The 19,350-nt window shown below is 36.5% G+C and overlaps 2 protein-coding genes across 2 annotated transcripts in view; one reads left to right on the top strand and one right to left on the bottom strand.

Annotated features, from left to right (window-relative positions):
• Positions 1 to 131: 131 nt before the first annotated feature.
• Positions 132 to 2,423, top strand: Cdc45 (cell division cycle protein 45). Its single transcript, XM_069045812.1, has 9 exons — positions 132 to 292; positions 343 to 702; positions 750 to 935; positions 987 to 1,342; positions 1,392 to 1,596; positions 1,646 to 1,837; positions 1,887 to 2,086; positions 2,136 to 2,212; positions 2,261 to 2,423. Exons 1-9 carry the CDS (start codon positions 242 to 244, stop codon positions 2,326 to 2,328), a joined length of 1,695 nt encoding a protein of 564 aa, XP_068901913.1. The 5' UTR covers positions 132 to 241; the 3' UTR covers positions 2,329 to 2,423.
• Positions 2,416 to 19,350, bottom strand: part of LOC138129515 (nucleoredoxin-like) — a 74,940-nt gene continuing 58,005 nt past the window's right edge. The window contains exons 4-6 of the mRNA XM_069045830.1: positions 14,553 to 14,748; positions 14,412 to 14,502; positions 2,416 to 2,974 (exon numbers count right to left, since the gene is read on the bottom strand). Of these exons, the coding sequence (XP_068901931.1) occupies positions 2,598 to 2,974; positions 14,412 to 14,502; positions 14,553 to 14,748 (664 nt within the window). The 3' untranslated portion in view covers positions 2,416 to 2,597. The remainder of the gene's footprint in view (positions 2,975 to 14,411; positions 14,503 to 14,552; positions 14,749 to 19,350) is intronic.

Here is a 19,350-nt window from a genome sequence, read left to right as displayed (position 1 = left end):
ATGGAAAAGTGAGAAACGAAATGTTTTATTTAAATTTACATTTTACTACGTTTTGGTCCAGATTTTTGGTTTACAAGACTCATAATAAAAAAATTAATTTAAATTTAGTTACATAATTTTATGTTGGTAGCCTTGGCTCCCCTGCCGTTAACTGACCTTTGACGGTTTGTTTTGGTGTGTGAATATTTGGCGCTTTTTTAGGTTACGATGATCAGATTTTAATTTTTAATTTATCAATAAAATGTATGTCGAAAACGTAAAAAATGATTTCTACGAGTTTTTATCCGGAAAAGTGAGTAATCTCCACTTCAGCTTGTTCGAAATACATTTCTCAAATTGTAGCGAATCTTATTGATGGTACACTACGACATCGACGGTATTTGCGCTTGTAAAATCCTCCAGAACCTTCTCAGGTACAAAGAAATCCTTTACACCCTCTCCGTAATTCGCGGTGTTGAAGATTTAAAACTCGCATATCAAGAAAACTCGAATGACGTAAAATACTTTGTATTGATCAATTGTGGGGGCACCATTAACATCGTGGACTTGCTCGAGCCGGAAGACGACGCTATTTTCTTCATAATAGACTCTCATAGACCTACGCATTTAGATAATATATATAGTGATGGACAAGTACGGTTATTGTGGAGTCCCGATGAAGATGCAGAAGTACCTGAATTTCACACAGTTTATCGTGAAGATGTTAGTAAGCGATCTCAGTATTCACTTTGTTAACTTTGTAGTTGCAGAGCGACGACGAGAGTGGAGATGATGAAGAAAATAATGACGAGGAGGATGAAAGTGAAGGACGAGCCGCTAAAAAACGCAGACTGAATGAAGAGGCAATATTGAAAAGACGAGAAAGGAGACTGTGGGAAGAGAAACGTTTTGATATTATAGCAGAATATTCGCAATACACCTATTATGCAAGAGCTGTAAGTATCACTGTTTTGTGTGAAGAAAAGCGTTTCACTCTTCGATTCTAGAGCGCAATCGCTATGTTTCACTTAGCGTGGAAGCTAAATAAAGACGATAAAGATCTTCTTTGGTTGGCAATCGTGGCAATAACAGAGCAATACATCTTAGGCAAAATAGAAAACACACAGTACGTTCTCGCAACAGGAGAGCTCCAGGCGCACTCAAATCGCTTAAAAAACCGATCAAATGACGCTGACGTATCGACTTCGTTTAAAATCACTTACGAAAAAGACTTAAAATTAATTTTGTACAGGCACTGGTCAGTCGAAAGTAGTTTGAAATATTCAATGTTCACGGCTTGCAAAATGAAGTTGTGGTCACACAGAGGCGGAAAGAAATTGCACGAATTACTCGCCGACATGGGGTAGGACTGTGACAGTTGACGAACGGTGTTGAGTAACAAAATATTGCAGGCTTCCCTTGGCCCAGAGTCAGCAAGCTTTTGAGTCCATGGACTTGCAACTACGGAAAGAATTCCGCGAATGTTTGGAAAAATTATCTGAGAAATACAATTTGGAAGATCTAGTGTTCGCAACATTTGTTTTACAGTACGGGTACAGGAATAAATATTGCGCCTCGGATGTCGTATACGCTGTGCTTGCCATATTGGAGTCATCGGTAATAAAAATATCAGCTAAATATTTTCGTTGAAAGTTGATTATTTTAGCCGAATGAGGAACCAGAGGAGTGTTTTAATGTTGCTCTTGACTGTTTATCGAAGATTAAAAAAGAAGTCATAAGTAAAGGGATAGAGCGCGCGAAAATTATCACCACGACCATGTTCAAGACAGTGCAAGGGGCAATCGACATGAAACAAATAATAACAGCTGGGAATTTCGTTTATTACATAATACAAGAAGTGAGGTTTAATTCAAGTGTAAATTCTAACCTAAGATTATTATTTGTAGGGCAGTTTAGATTGGTGTATGTTTTCTAACCAACACGTTCTGCTATTGTTGGCACAGTTTATCTTGAGGGCTTACGTTTCCATGTCCAGAAACAGGAAAGCGCCGGATTTACCCCTGATCATTTCAGCTCCAAAAAGTTTAGAATTAGGAACTTGTATTATATTGGGGATTCCCCCGTTGCGACAAAATTCCCCAAAAAAGTACGTCAGTGGTGTTCAATTTTTGTCGTTTTCTAATCGTTGGTTTCAGCAATTTGGGGCGGGCTTTCGAAGAAGCGGCGGAAAATATAAATTACGAAGTTTTGTCCGACTTTATTGACACTTCTTGTGAGTACCGTGATTGGTTGTGATTGTCGGTAATGTAGAAATTTTCAGATTTTGAAATTTACACAAAGGACAGGACCAGGTTTTTTGACGCTTTGACAGCGTTGTTTGATAAGTAGTGTACATAATTCGATTAATTTATTGTTGTACATATTGTGTGAAATGACGTAATTTTAAAATGTTTTATACCCAATTAAACGCAAACATCGCTAGATATGTTGTATTTAACCTACCACAAAAATCCTAACATCGACTGTACAGTTTGATTGGTTTTAATAGTATCGCAGCGTTCTATAAAAGTATTTAAAAATAAGTCATTCGAAATATGCTAGCGAACAACTGACGGTAACCTTAACTATCTACAAACAACACCGAAAGGAATATTGCACTATTGTCGGATGTCATCCTCCACGACTCTGTCGTTGATGTCGATGAACTTCACCTCCGCCTTTTGGAACCGCTCGACGAAGTCGCCCACCGTGTCGACCGTGATCTCCACTCCGTACTCCATCACGGCGAATCTCCTGTTGGGGATGTCGATGGCGACGAGTAAGGGCACGACGTCGTCCAGGCCGATGAGGTCGTGTAAAATGTCGCTCGTTTCAGAGTCCAGACCGATTAGGAACTGGAGGTAGTGGTCGTCCTCGCAGTTCGAGAAGAAGTCTTCGGCGGCGGAGTTGAAGTTGATGTTGTGTTTCTTGTAGTAGGAGTCTGCTGCTGGAGAGAGGACCGATTCGGCAAATTGGAGTTCTGTCTCTTCACCATCTGCAAATCAAGTAAGGAATTAATTCTGTTTATCAGCATAAATTTTACACTAACGCGTGTTTTTGTAATTAAAAAAGGTGGGACAACGGCCTGGCAGGGGAATAAATGAGTCATAAAATAAATTTAATAACTTTATTATTTACCTCCTGGAGCGAGAAGTATCAACCATGAAAATTTATTAAGCCTGACGTCACTAAAATAATTAATTTTGTTTGTGGGATTCCAATTCTAATCACTAGTCCTTCTTAAATACATATTGGGGTGTATTCTCTAGTTTTTAAAGGGGCGTTAAAATTTTAGCGTCGTTTAAAATTTAAAATTTCAAGTCCTGATTGGTCATTGCTATGACAACTTAATTTAACTGCCTTTAAAATTTAGCGGAGCAGTTACAGAATACGCCCCAGTTAAGAAATTGATTTGGACATTTTTAAAAAACGAAAATTTGTTGGGGAATAGTTCAGCACGATCAGAGTAATTTTTCCAATAAAATTGCCGTAAGAGTTTCAGTCATATCCGATGAAACTGAATTGTTGTAGTAATAAATAAAGAAAGAGACGCTGTTCACTTGCATTCGAGGTAACGAGAGTAAGCCGAAGAGAAAATGACTTATGGTTAGAGAAATAAGTTCAGCCTGAGAGTAAAAAGATCTAGCTGAGGAACACGAGTTGTAAGAGATAACTTTCATCTCCGGAAGACCTGTCTAGACATAAATTCTCGTCGCGACTATTTTGAATTCTGAAAGTCATCTCTTACTATTCGCATTTACTGTACAGGCATGGTTTTTTAATATTATGCTAATCTGGCATTGTTTGAACGATCTGTGCGGTTGATGCTTGTTTGATGCGGAAAGTCAATGAATATTAATCAGTTTGTGATTTGCATTCGAATTATCTATTGAATTGGGAATGTGTATAATGAAATCGCACAATAGGGCTTTGAATTGTTGCATTATCACGGTTAAAATGTTCCGTTTTGTTGTGTTTGTTTACTTAGTGACTTTGAAAATTAAAGCTACAAAATTCAATAAGTACATGCATAAAATTGTATCGTCGGCAGGTTGAGAAAGCTAAGAACAAATTTTGTCACAAATACGAACTTAAAGCAAGCTGCTAAGCTAGAAGTTAGAATGGAGTAATAATAGCTTCGATCTGTTTCGAGTTATGGAAAGCGCAGTGCAACGTGATGTTGCCTCCACCACAGTGGTGTGCTCTACGAGTACGATACACAAAGGACACAACCACTCTGAAAACCTGTTTTGTTGCAAAACGAAATTAAAATTTGTGTTGCTGGGTTTAGACATTGTCGATTTCTGTAAAATATTTTCCTGAAAAACAAAAGATCAGTGCTTGATTTTTCTGCGCTGATGCAGAATTGATACCTACGCTTTTCTTGTGCAACAGCATGCTGAAGACAATGTTTTCCGTTTTATGTTTTTAGCGGAAAATTTTAAAGTGCTTATCTTGCGTAACTCGTGCAAGTCCGCTGTTTTTCTTCGTTTTAAGATGTTTAACTTCAAATCAAATTAAAAATTTAAACTTCTCAATTACCCGTAAGAGTAAACTTGCCAAACTCTAAATTCAAATTTGTTGTCACATTTTTGTTGCTGTTCGGCACTAATTCTATTGAATGTGTTTATTGTTTCTATGGGGTTAATGAGACAACTGGTTCAGAAAACGTATTAGAAAAGTGTACCTATTCGTTTCATCAAATGAATCAATGTCATTGTAACTATCATCGAGTTAATCAGTAATGTATCCACAATTCCAGAATAGATTTGTTGAAGATATAGATTTATTCAAAAACGGCTTTTTTATTGTTAGTTTACAGCAAAAACGATAAATATAATTTGGTAAATAAAGGAAAAGCAACGTTAGAGAGTCATCATAATCTGCGCAGAATATTTTCACCAGTGGTGGCGCAAAAACTAACTGTGGGGGTGAATTTAAAAATGATTACCAGATTTTATTTATTTTTACTTTTGTTACGGTACCGGCTTCTGTACCGCCACCGGCCTCGGCTGAACTAGCACCAACATCATACATACAGCTGAATTAAATTTGGACTTGAAGAAATTATTAATCAACAGGGAATGAAATAAGACAAATTGGATTTTTCTAAAGTAATTTTTGGTTTGTTTGATTATTGTTGAAAAGCTTCAAATGGTACTAACTAGTTAATAAATTAATCATTAATAAAGAAAATAATAATAATAATATTTTTAATTGATTAGCACTGCACATTACTTGATAGTAATATCCGTAATAGTGTATGTACTCCGGCAAAATTGCCATGCCGCCGGGTGGTGGAGGGAAATAATTTTTTTAATTTTCAACAATTTTTTTCTCAAGTTTTTTTAAATGTAAGAGTTTAAAATTTTTTATACTGTCATGTTGACAGTTAAAAGATTTATCAAATTGATTACGAATACAGGGTGTCTCAAAATTCGCGAATTTCGAATTCAGAGCGTGGTAGGGAAGGACCCAGTGGAGCTCGAAAAATACATAGAAAAAAAAATTCGCTCTTCCTGAAGAAGATATAAGCACTTTAATTTCGTTCAATACATAGCAGCCTTCATATCCACAGTGACAAAATACTATTCCAGCTACGTTACCGTTCCATTTTTAAGAAAAATTAAAAAAATTTAAGATTTTTTTACTTCAAAGTAAAGCTATTTTTCAAAAAATTGTTTTTCATTATTATTTTCCACAATCATCTACACTATAAATAACAATAAAAACTGAACTTTTCAGCCTGTATTTGAAGAAAACGCAGTTCAAAGAGTGCACCTTCAGACCAATGTATCTTTGTGGGGGGAGTCCCGATTTTTTTTAAATTTCCATATTTGGACTACTGAAGTGATCGCCTACAACGCGCTGAATTCAGAATTCGCGAATTTTGGGACACCTGTAAGTTGCTATTTAAAAAATAGACGATGACGTCATTACTTTCACAAGGAACACCCTGTATAAAAAAATTACGTCAGTCAATAAACGTGAAATTGAAGTTAAAAATCGACCTGTTTTTGTTTTTTTTTCAAAACTCAACAGTTATGATTGCGTTACTTTTGCCCCACACTGTAGGTAGGTACAGTCGCGGACAAAAAAAAGTAGGACAAGTCTTATTAAGAAATTTAGCCAAAATTGAGTTGATTAAACCGGGGTTACTATAATAAATAAATAGATATTTTCATAGTAACCATAGAAAGGGCAAGCAAATTTACATTAGTGAAAAAACATTGTCCTACTTTATTTTGGCCGCCACTGTATGTGTAAACTCCAACAAACTTAAAAGAGTTTCGCCTATAGTGCGGTGGACACTCGAAGTTGTTGTGTTCCATCAGTTTCCTGAAGAAACTTGCTGCAACGCAAAGGAAATGTTGAATTGTCACTTGCGTGAAACTGTTTTCCAGACAAGGACCCATTCAAATTAGTAACTGGAAGCATGGTTTTCCAAGGATTTTCAGTATAGTTATATCAAATGTATTAGATGACTATGTTGAGAAATAAAATTGTTGAATTTTTTCCGTCTTTTGTTTCTTTCTTGCGTTTTTCTGACTATTAATCACTGTTATAATATTTATTAACCGTGCTCAAAGCGCAAATTGTTTATCGTTTTTGTAAATGCAATAAAGTAATACTTTCATTCATTCTAAAGTAGTTTTCAAAAGAATTACATACTTTAAAAAATGTATGGTTTCCTGTAAATAATAATTGTTTTACTTGTACCACGTGACTATAATTAAACGTTTTTCATATGTTGGCAATGCAAATGTTGGTCATTCGGATGACATTTCCGTGTTTGACAATAGAGATAGGCGTACTATCGCGGCCAAAATACTTTGGTCGTCACTTTTTGACACTTCAAATGTAAATCAAGTATTAATGTCAATATACATGACAATTTCAAATTATTCTTGTCAAAAATATGGCACCTTCAGTTTTTGATAAATATAGAATCGTCTTACTTGCTTCTGAAGGTTGTCTAAACCGCGACCATGTTGATCTTTTGCTTTTGAACCCTGCCTCCGCAGCTGGGATTTACCCCACCCGTATGACACTGATAGATTAAAATAATTTTGACAGTAGTAAAAAATAAGGTTAAACATCCTAAAGTTTGCTTTACAATTGAATGTCATTTATGTCACATTGACGAACAAAGTATTTTGGTCGCGATAGTACGAGCTTAGTAGGGGGGCGTGAAAAACGTGAATTCATTAAATTAAAAAAATAAAAAACTGTACAGGGTGACTTTGAAAGTTGTGTAGATATTTTAACCAGTCATAAAACTCCATAATAGGTAACGATTGAGTCAACAATAATGCCTTATACAAATGTTGATATTTTTCGAACAAAAAGGGTTAAAAGTTAAAAAAAAAAAAGAACTTTGGGAGCCGCAGAATTTTATGAAAAAATGGATTAAAAAAAATTATATTAGACTTTTTTTGTTGTCATTTAGTTCAAAATTAAGTCACTTTGACAATTACCTCTATTTAAATCACAAGTGGCTTTTACTAACCTGGAGAAAACTGATATGGTTTTGATTTATGGCGAAGCCCGTGTATGTTCAGAGCTAGCACGGCAAATCTACGGTGAAAGGTTTCCTTGAGGGATATTTCTCAATGCACAAACCCTTTGTAAACGTTGTGCAGCATCTTCGCGATTTTGGGTGTTTCGAAATGAATAAGCGCGATCTTAGCCGCCAACGACAACACATTTTAGTTGCAGAAGAAGAAATTCTTCACGAAATTGGAAACCACCCACGAACCCGTACGTCTTGCAAATCATTTGGGAGTTTATCAGTTTGTAGTTTGGTCTACCCTAAAGGACCAAGGTTTATGTTGGGATTTTCTAATAAGGCCGACTGTTTTGATTTAAAAGCTAAAACTGTTTATTCAAACGTGAACGTGTTGTTTTACAATCTACAAGTTTCAAGTTAGTGTCTATGGCGTATATCAGGTTTTTCCTTAGTTACATCTACTCGTTGGTTTTAGTACCAACCTAAACAAAATAAAAGTACTGTTATTAAATAATTATAAAATGAGAAATACATCAACATTCTCCCTTATTTAATAACTTACAGATTCCCATGTCGTTACACAAATCTCTAAATCGGGTTGAAAACAATGGTTTTGTTAATATGTCCGCGAGCTGTTTTTCAGAATCTACTTTTGAAACCATAATCTCTCCAGCAGTTACTAATTCGCGAACAAAAAAATGTCTGATACGAATATGCTTCGTTCTTCGATGGAACTCGGGATTCTGGGCAAGTCGAATAGCAGCTTCATTGTCGATTTGTAATGTAGGTGTTGCTTTCAATTGGTCCAGTTCAGTTAAAATCCTCTTGATCCAGATGATCTCCCTGGCAGCTTCGCTGGCAGCTACAACTTCAGCTTCAGTTGTGGATATGGCAACGGAAGATTGTCTTTGGCTCATCCAGGAAATAGGGGCCCCAGAGTGGAGGCACAGTACACCAGAGGTCGAGCGCCCCGTGCTAAGGTCACCACCATGATCTGCATCGCTGTAGCATTCAAAAACCCCCTTTGCTTGGTTGTTCTTGTAAAGAAGCCCACAGTTCGTTGTACCTCTCAGGTACCGCAAAATCCTCTTGACCCTAACTACGTCTCGATCTGTTGGATTCTCAAGATTTCTGGATACCACGCTGAGTGCGTACGCAATATCCGGACGTGTCCCACACATGAGGAACATCAATGCTCCCACGGCTTGTCTGTATGGAAACTCGGAGTTTCGAGAGCTTTCTTCTGTGTCGTTGTCCTTGACGATTGGAGTAGTCACTGCCTTGCAGTTACTCATGTTGAATCGTTCTAACAGTTTTTCGGTGTAGTGGGTTTGACTCACCCTCACCGAGCCGTCTTCTTCTCGATTGATTTCCAGTCCCAGGAAAAACGACGCAGGTTTAGCAGTTATTTTGAACTTTCGTCCTAAGTCATCGATAAATTGTTGAAGTTCCTGTTCGTCATTGGCTGCAATTAAACCATCATCAACATAAAGGACGAAGAACATTTTTGTGGAGCCTGTTTGCCTAACAAAAAGACAAGGATCCGCTTCGCTCCTTCGAAAACCCAATTTGATGATGTAATTGCTAAACTTCTCATTCCAGCAACGAGGGGCTTGTTTCAGCCCATACAAGCTTTTCTTTAGTCGACATACTCTCCCAGATCCATCACAGTGTCCTTCAGGTTGTTGCATGTATATGGTTTCCTTCAAGTCACCATAGAGAAAAGCCGTTGAAACGTCAATCTGTGCAAGTTTCATACCTTCATTTGCGGCAACACTGAGTAACGTTCGAATAGTAGACTTCCTGGCTACTGGACTCAAAGTTTCGTCATAGTCAATTCCTCTTTGCTGTGAATAGCCCTTGATGACCAGTCTCGCCTTGAACTTATCGATTGATCCATCGGCGTTGGTTTTCACTTTGTAGACCCATTTGTTTGAAATAGCCCTTTTTCCTTGAGGTAAGTCCACTAGCTCCCAAGTCTCGTTTTCTTGAAGAGCCTTCATTTCACGGTCCATGGCTTCTTTCCAGTAATCCTTTTGATCCGACTTCATGGCCTCGCCGTAAGTTTCTGGTTCCTCAAGTGACGTTGCAAGATGCATCACGTAGTCTTGCAGTTTCTCTGGCGCTTTCAGAGTCGATCTGTTCCGTAGACATCGTGTGGTCCTGTCGGCGTTGTGCTCGCAATCTGACTCGGAAGTTCCAGAAATTGACGTATCTTCGGTTTCCTGCTCCTCTTCATCGTCATCGGTGAGTTCATCATCGCGATCAGCTTGAATTTCCTGTTTAGACGTTGAATCATCTTCTGGAATAATCACACTTTTCGTGTGCTGAAGCGTTTTCTCTTCAAATACGACATCTCGTGATCTAATGAGTTTGCATTCCTCTTTGTCGAAGATCCTGTATCCGTCATCATGATCGTAGCCAATGAGAATACCTTTAGTGGCTTTTGGGTCCATCTTTTTTCTGGTTTGCTTCGGAACATGAACATAGCAAGTGGAGCCTATTACACGTAAGTGTTTCAGTCCCGGTTTCTTACCGTACCACAGTTCATATGGAGATGTTCCTGGCACGTTTGAAGGTCCCGTGCGATTCAAGATGTAGTTCGCTGAACGAACTATTTCAGCCCAGAGTGTCTGCGGAATGTTTCCGTGGGCATGCATAATTGCCCTTGCTGTTTCGACGACTGTGCGATTCTCTCTTTCGCTACAGCCGTTTTGTTGTGGGGTGTATGGCATCGTTAGACGTTGAATAATACCTTCCTTTTGAAGCATACTTCTAACGTCCTTGTTGTCAAACTCCTTCCCATTGTCACTCAGAAGTTCTTTGATCACATGTCCAACAGTTTTTGTTTCAGCTAAAAACTGACTCAGCTTCTCTGCAACTTCTGATTTTTCTTTCAAGAAATAAATCGTCCTGAATTTTGTGTAATCGTCCTTGAAGAGCACAAAATATTTAAATCCTGAAATGGTCCGCATACATCTGTGTGAACTCGCTCTCCTGCTTTTGTTGTCTTCGTTCTAGTGCCAAATGGTAGGCGATGAGCTTTTCCGTACATACAGCCTTCACACAGTTCACTGTCCATTTCCACTTTGATGTTCAGCTCCTTGCTCAGTAGCGACTTCACATGGCGCTTATTCTGATGTCCGAATCTCTCATGATATAGCTGCAAGAGATCATTTGTACCTGTGACATTGACCTCATCGAGTGAGCTGGTTTTCGTACTTCTCACGGCCAACTTATAAAGTCCTCCAAATCGATCACGAACTCCTATCAGCTGGACTAATCCGTCGACTTTGAAATTGCAAGTTTCTGTGGTTGAGATGAACTCGCTATTTTGACGTTTATCTTGTGCTGCAAGAACGGAGAACAAATTCTTCTGAATACTTGGAACGCACCAAACATCTGTCAGAGTGATTTTGTTCCATCTTCCTCCAACTGCTGCTTCAATCTCCACTGTACCTTTTCCAATGGCTTCAATTTTCTCACCATTCGCTGTGGTTACTGAATGTGTTGTTGAAAATGGTTCAAGTGTTCTGAACGAATTTTTGTCATTTGTGATATGACTTGTCGCGCCATTATCTACATACCAGTCTTTATTACTGCTTTCAGAATTCATCACAGTTGATGTAATAGAAACGAGTGTCATGTTCGTACCTGGTTCCGGATTGCTCGATTTCGGTGGCCTGCCATCAGCTATCCACTTTCTACACACTTTCACGGTGTGATTTGGCTTCTTACAATAATGACAAATCAGCTTCTTTTTCTTCTTGGAATCGACTACATTCGCTTGCTGCGATGCCTGCTTCGACGAGTTCACAACCAGAGCTTTCTGATCAGAAGATTCGTCCTCCTTGGTCCCTAAGGCTCGTTCATATGCACACAATTGATTTGTCAGATTATCGACTGTTCTGTCACTTTTTGACATTAACATCCAGCTAGACTTGAATGAAAAATAGTCATCTGGTAGTGTTCCCAGAATTTTACAGATCAGAAATAAGTCTGGTAGTTCCAGGTTCGCTTCATCTTTCATCATCTCCTGCTTCAACTCGCTCCATAGTGTTTTCAATTTTGAAATATGTGATGCGATGTCAACTTCAGGATTCCTCTTAAATCCAAAGAATTGTAAGCAGAGGTTGTAGACTTTGTCCTCAGAAACGCCGTCAAACAACTTGTGAAGTTCCAGCCATACTTCTCGCGACGTCGTGAATCGCATTATCTTCTGCAACGTTTCATCTGACATGTTCGTGGTTAAGATAATCAAGGCATTGCTGTCTGCTTTATTGAATACTTCTAATGCACTTTTGTACGTCGCTGTTTGGGCAGCGGTAGCATCTTCTTGTAGTGTATTAGGTGCCACTAACCTGCCTTGGACAACATCCATTGCTCCGGAGACTCCTCGTAGACAGACGGAAATTTTGTATTTCCACGTAGTCCAATTTGCTTTCCCTTCCAATAGTCCAACGTTAATTATTCTTGACGAATCCATTGTTTCTTCTTTGGTTCACCTCGTGGATTCCTTAACCTCAAAATTGGACTTGCGGAGATTACTTCAACCAGTACGCCAAATTATATTTTCCCGTTAGTGCACTTTCTTTTTAATACGCACTGTAGCCCATAACCTGTTGGGATTTTCTAATAAGGCCGACTGTTTTGATTTAAAAGCTAAAACTGTTTATTCAAACGTGAACGTGTTGTTTTACAATCTACAAGTTTCAAGTTAGTGTCTAAGTCTATGGCGTATATCAGGTTTTTCCTTAGTTACATCTACTCGTTGGTTTTAGTACCAACCTAAACAAAATAAAAGTACTGTTATTAAATAATTATAAAATGAGAAATACATCAACAGTTTACATCCATACAACATCCAAAAAGTTCAGGCACTAAAACCGGAGGATTTACCTTCGATGTTTCATTTTATGCGTTTAGTCACAATTGCAGTCTTTTTGCTTTGTTGTTTAAGCCTTTGTTGTTTTCTGAATAAGTTGCTGGCACTATTATCGTCACTTTACAAATTTTATCAAAAATTCATGATGAAAAAAGAAGGCTGTACGAGTTGATGAATCAAGAAATATTTTTAAAGGTATGTCAATGTCAATTATTCTCTAGAATTTTTCTTGATGATTCATAGGAAAGTCCTAAAATTAAGGAAATTGATTTTGGAGGGAAGGAAAACAGTTCATTGTTAATTCAGATCAACCTCATTGTTGGGATAAATGACGCATGGAAATGTGTAGATTTCGATGAACAGTTTGGTTAACATTTTCCACAACATCTGGTGTACTGTAGTACTGTAGTACATACCCCCAGTAGCTTGCTTATTGCTACATACAGTGCCAGTATTTAAAACGCGTTCAACCACTCCTCCACAGCACTGTCAGACAACATTTTTTGAATACCAATTGTAGTAAAATTTTACATGAACACGTGTTTTCATAATTAAAAAAGGTGGGACACTGGCCTGACAGGGGAATAAATGAGTCATAAAACAAGTTTAATAACTTTATTATTTACCTGAGCGAGAAGTGTCAACCATAAAAATTTATTAAGCTCGACGTCACGAAAATAATTAATTTTAACTTAACTTGGTTTGTATGATTCCAATTCTAATCACCAGTCCTGCTTAAATAAGTATTTAAGAAATTGATATGAACATTTTTAAAACACGAAATTTCTTTGAGGAATACCCACTTCAGCACAGTCAAAGTAATTTTTCCAATTTCCACAACTCACTGTCAGAAAACACTTCTTCTGGATACAAACCAAGAAATTGAGGCTATATCAATTGTAGTTAATATTTCCAATAACCATTTTCATTAATAAAACCGCTTCAGAAATACAGTCGTGGACAGAAAAAAGTAGGATAATGTTTTTTTCGCTAATGTAAATCTGTTTACTCTTTCTATAGTTACTATTAAAATATTTATTTATTTATTATATAGTAAGCCCAGTTTACTCAACTCAGTTTTAGCTAAATTTTTTAATAAGACTTGTCCTACTTTTTTCTGTCCCCGACTGTAGGTTATTGTGATGAATATGTTGTGTTCAAGGATGAAAACCATTTTTAGAAAAAAAAAATCGAAAATTAGTTGCCAAAGCAATATTTCAAAAGTATTACTAACCTTTTTAAAAGAGTCACCTGGTATAGTTGGTTGCGAAACAAAATGGGAAATGAAAATTTTCCTAATGTAAATTTGGTTTTGTCCATTTGTCAATTAATTGTCTACTTGACCATAATTCTAATCTAGGTATCTTTCTCTCGTGAACAGTTTTCACACAATGAAAACATTGTAAAATGTATCAATTATTGTATTCTGACAGTTTCCGTTTTTTTTTTGCAACAACTGTACTTGCAAAGGTAATTTGGTGTGATCACCCGGTATATCTATTACATTGCATAGTGTTTAGTGCTATATATAAATTGTAAATATGGCTCGTGAAGAGATTAAAGAACTTTCTTGTTGCCGCTGATATGAATCGCAACATGTAACATGTGTCAAAGAAAAATGTAAGTTGTCTAAAAATAAAATCTTGTGATAGAAAGAAACCTTAACCTTTGCTTGACGTGCACTTTGTCAGTGGTCGACTAAAAATAAATCGTCCAATTCTAGTCAATTCTAATGTTACAATAACCCCGCCAAATCACCCACTCCTGACCTGTCCCAAGACCACCACCTTATCACCGTCATAAATTAAATCACGAGATACCGATCACACGGAGTAAATGATTGTGATTTCTACACAAATTCCAAGTTTTTACCAGAAGCAAAGATTACCCAGTTTTTAGTGTATTTCGCGGAGTGGAACGATGACAGTGAACCCAACAAAAACAAGTGACGATGAACAAATATGTGCATTAGACAAACACGCGAAGAGCAGCGGTAAGTGGTTCATTTATAAAGTTGTAGGTTAAGACTCGACTCACCCACGAACAAGACGATTGCCGGGTAATCGTGCAGTTTGTTGGCGTATCGCTCCGTCAAAATATTGACAGGACGCGGCTTCCACGGGAAATTCTGCAAAGGAATTGTCAGTACTAGGGAAAACATTCACGTGGGGTAAAGACCTGAGCCATGGGGTCCTCGGCTAGTTCGGTCCTAGCGTCCATGGTGATTATGTGGCCGTTCCTGTCGAGCAGCAGGAGCGTGGGTATTCCTCGGATTCCGTACAGCTGGGCCAGTTCAGCCCTGACGGCCGCTTGCTGCCAGGGTACGATCAGCCAAGGCATGGATTCAACATAAGCTGCGTACGATTCAGCACTCCTGAAAAGATGACAATGACAATAATGTTTAGGAAATATTTTTTTACATTTTTTAATTTGAAGGATGGGGCTAGACCCCTTTTGAAAAAGGGTTTATTTACCAGTTAATTAGAAACTGATTTTCTGGAAATGACAAAAATATGTTTATTGTGGTTAAATATACGTGCCTCTCTGTGCCTTTCTTGGTCACGAAAGAAATAATTTAGTCACCCATTTACAGTTTTAATATTAGGACGATCTTTTAGCGTATTAGAAACAAATAAAAGGTTTAGTAAAACATTCTGACAAACATAAAAAATAGTATATTATGATACAAGTTTATAAGGAAGCCTTTAAAGCACGCGCGACGAGTTTAAGAGCACAACGCGTAGCGGAGTGCTTTTAACGTCGCAAATGTCACAACTTGTCAAAACGAAACGTCAAGCTAATTTTAAAGATTTTAAGCGATTTGGAGCCTTTAAAGGGGTCGTCGAACAAAAAAACGTTGTATTCAACTCGTTCTTGTGTAAATTTGGCCTTTTTTACCCCCAATTTACACACGAACTCGTTAAATAAACTACTATCATTATATTGCCATAGTAATCTGAATCTACACTCTGAAAGCTAGATTTTAAATGGCCAGAGAAATTTTAAATAAAATTTTGAGCTGTAAATAATAATCTGAACAGTCGTGAAATAATCAACAATCCTAAGTGCACGCTAAATACCTGAATATTTCGCGAGTGCACGTAGTGCACGACTGAAATATTCAGATTTGTATTTGGCGTGCACGAGGGATATCCGGGAAGATTATTGCCGGACGTCAATTTCACATTAAGATAAGCAGTTATTTATCTATGAATCATGAACATCACCAAGAAAAATTTTGAGTTATTTATTAAAGTTTTTGAGTGCATGCACGTGTGCAAATATGACTCGATGATACTCTTACCTGATTGGCTAAATTTTAAATAAAGCTATTACTGGATTGGTTTAAATTTTGTGAGGGTAAAATAATAATTAATCAAGGCTTATGTTTTTTTTTTTACTCTTTGAAACAAGTTCTAGTGTATCAACACTGTCAGGTGCTGTAAACGGAGAGTTTTGCTTTCATACCATGGAGAGTTTTAAGACGCAGTTGTGAATTTTTGTATATCGATTACAAAATAGTGAATGTCTGCTTTTATCCAAGCCTTATTTATTTTTTAACTATTTTATTCCATGTAATGATACAGGGTTACTATAAATCATTGTAGTTCAAGTACGCGTAAAAACTGAATGTAAAATTTATAATATTTACAATATTTTTTAATTCAATCGTTAATTTAAAAAAATTAAACAAAAATCTCATAACCGCATTTTTCCCAAAAAAATGACATTTATAATAACCCTGTACAGGGTGTTCTTGAAAGTTGTACAGATATTTTAACCACAAGCTACTGGCTTCATGTACTTTGTCCCACAACCTCGTAGTAAAATTTCGGCACATTTTAAAAATACACCCTTGTATATCATATTTTATAAAATGTACGTCAATGCGAAGTAACCTATAAGAAATATACTTTAAAACAAGGAAACCGCATTGGTGTACGTTTTATAAAATATGATATACAGGGTGTATTTTTAAAATGTGCCGAAATTTTTCCTACGAGGTTGTTTGACAACGTAGAAGACTAAAAGCAATTAAAAAAATTGTAGCTCAAAAAATAAATGTCGTTTTATTTTTTGACATAGAATTTTTTAGATATTTTTTCCGAGTTCTACATGAAGCCAGTAGCTCGTGGTTAAAATATCTGTACAACTTTCAATAACACCCTGTATAATCGATTCACGATGAATGTGGATAAGGGGTGGCTATGAAATCTGGTAACATTGTTGGTAGTATCTACAGAACAAATAAAATTCCCTAATAGAAATTAATAGCTTTCGTATTAGGTTAGATTGATTTCAATTCAGGTTACATTATGTGACTGAAACGGTAACATCGTTGCCAGCTTGAACGTATTTCGTATTGAATCATAATTTGAATATGAATACGTCTGAAATTCTAACTTCAATATTTATAAAAACAAATGTGCAAGGTTTATTAAAAAAAATAAATTATTATTATTTCATGCTTAACAGGAAAAAATCCCAATTAAAGAGCACGCATAATTCGACTATACAATACAAATTAAATATCAGAAAATTCCAATGATTTCAGCAATTCAATATTACAGGAGAACAGATCAACGAGATTACCGACAGAGTTGGAAATATTAAGCATGTTGTACAAAGGAGAAAATTTAATTAATTAATTAATTAATGCTAGATGTAGGTACTATCGCGGCCAAAATACTTTGGTCGTCACTTTTTGACACTTCAAATGTAAATAAAGTATTAATGCCAATATAGGTACTTACATGACAATTTCAAATTATTCTTGTCAAAAATATGGCATCTTCAGTTTTTGATAAATATAGAATCGTCTTATTTGTTGTCTAAACTGCGACCATGTTGATCTTTTGCTTTTGAACCTGCCTCCGCAGCTGGGATTTACCCCACCCGTATGACACTGATGGATTAAAATAATTTTGACAACAGTAAAAAATAAGGTTAAACATCCTAAAGCTTGCTTTACAATTGAATATCATTTATGTCACATTGACGACCAAAGTATTTTGGCCGCGGTAGTACAGTTGGTTGCGAAAAAAATGGGAAAAGAAAATTTTCCTAATGTAAATTTGGTTTTGTCCATTTGTCAATTAAGTGTACTTGGCAATACCTATCAAATGATTTCTAAAAATGTCATTTTGACAATAATTCTAACCTATCTCTCGTAAGAAGGTTTCCCACTATGAAAAAATGGTAAAAATGTGTCAATTTTATTCTGACAGTTCCCGTTTTTTTTTGCAACCAACTGTATATGCTAATGAAAAACTGTACACTTACACCCGTTTTCTATCCATAATTTTTTAATCAAATTAAATTCGACAGCAATCATGCCACATTTCTGACAGGAAAAAATATAAAATTGAGTCAGCTTGTCCAACATGATAAAAATAAATCACAGCCACTCCTTATCCACATTCATCGTGAATGGATTATTATAATTCCTGTGTAACGATCGAAAATTGATTACGGTCAATAAAAAGAAATGTAACAAAAATAGCGAACAATTGTGCCATTTAATTTTTAATGGAACATACATATTTGTATCTTACACTACTTACACTACACCAAAAGCGGGTTTTAAAACATAATTTTATTTTTAATAACAAACTATTTAATAATGTGTATAATTATCCCCCATTGTCTATACATTCCTGAAGACGTTGTCGCATATCATCTACCATATTCTGCAATAGTTCCGCCCTCGCATATTTTCCTAAACTCCTTTAGTGACGTTTTCATGCAACTTTGCCACAGTTCTCAATCCATCCTAAACTATTCGTGCTGTATGTATGGAGCAATTGTCTTGCACCAGAACAATCTGCTTCATTTCTTACTCCGGATAGATTGTTCTTACAGACGGAAGCAACAAGCACCACTTTTTCTGTTAATTTAATTTTTTCACCGGAGTTCTTGCATGTAGCTCACTTTGATGTAAGCGTCTTGCGATGGTGTCGGCACTACAATTTAATTGTAATTCTTCTTTTATTTGCCTGGTATTGGTAAAAGGTAGGTATTTGCCTCGTTATTTCCCCTATCGCATTACCCTGCTCTCGAGTGGTGACTTTTGGACGGTCACTTTTCGTTCTTTTATTTAATAAACGATTCAATAGATTGTTCTGACTTCTCGAAATCCACCTTTTTACTGTTGACTGCTAAATAGTGGAGTAAAAATATTTTAAAATCCGTATATCTGCATATCTATTAAAGTACTTACAAGTATATTAACTCTTCCTGCGATTTGACGAATGGACATTCCATTTTCACGGCACTCAACAATCAAACCTTTGATTTCAAACGAAGAATATCTAGGCATTGCAATTTTTTTAAACACTGGCAACAGAACACTACTCGAAAGAATTCAATGAAGCAACCACAGTGAACTGAGCTGAAATTACCACAAGAGACAATTTGTTATAACTGAACCCTTTCCCAAACTACCTGTGACAAGTTGTTTTCGAGAAAACTGAACTGCGCACAAAACCCATTAGAACCCATCCAACATTCGAATTGCTCCCAAGAAATTTTCTCTACCTGGACTGACCTTCACTAACACCTGAACTGCGCTCAGTATCCTGGTTTGGCAGAAATATGGTGCGATCAACAATCACTTAGATAAGGGGCGGCTATGACTTTGACAGTGTCAGATTTTTCGTATCTTTGCTAACTCAGTTAATAAACGTCAAACAACTGTCACTATTAATCAAATTTTAATGCAAAAATGGTCTTTATTTCAGAACATAAAAGATTCATCTTACTTTCGGAATTGTGTTTTCAATAATGAAGAATGGACAGTCGGTTGCAAAAAAATCGAGTACCTACATAAAATTTTCTATAGTTTAATTCATCCTTCTTGTTGTCAATTTTGATGTTACCGAGATAAGCAAAATGTCAAAACTTTTCATTTCTTACGTTAGACATAATGACATTCCTTGTGTCAGACATAACCTATTTGAAAAAGAATGCCATTAAA

This window comes from Tenebrio molitor, chromosome 4 (genome assembly GCF_963966145.1).
Source record: "Tenebrio molitor chromosome 4, icTenMoli1.1, whole genome shotgun sequence".
In the NCBI taxonomy this organism is placed as follows: Eukaryota; Metazoa; Arthropoda; class Insecta; order Coleoptera; family Tenebrionidae; genus Tenebrio; species Tenebrio molitor.
The sequence above is the reverse complement of the archived record's forward strand: the minus strand, read 5'-3'. Positions and strand labels throughout refer to the sequence as shown.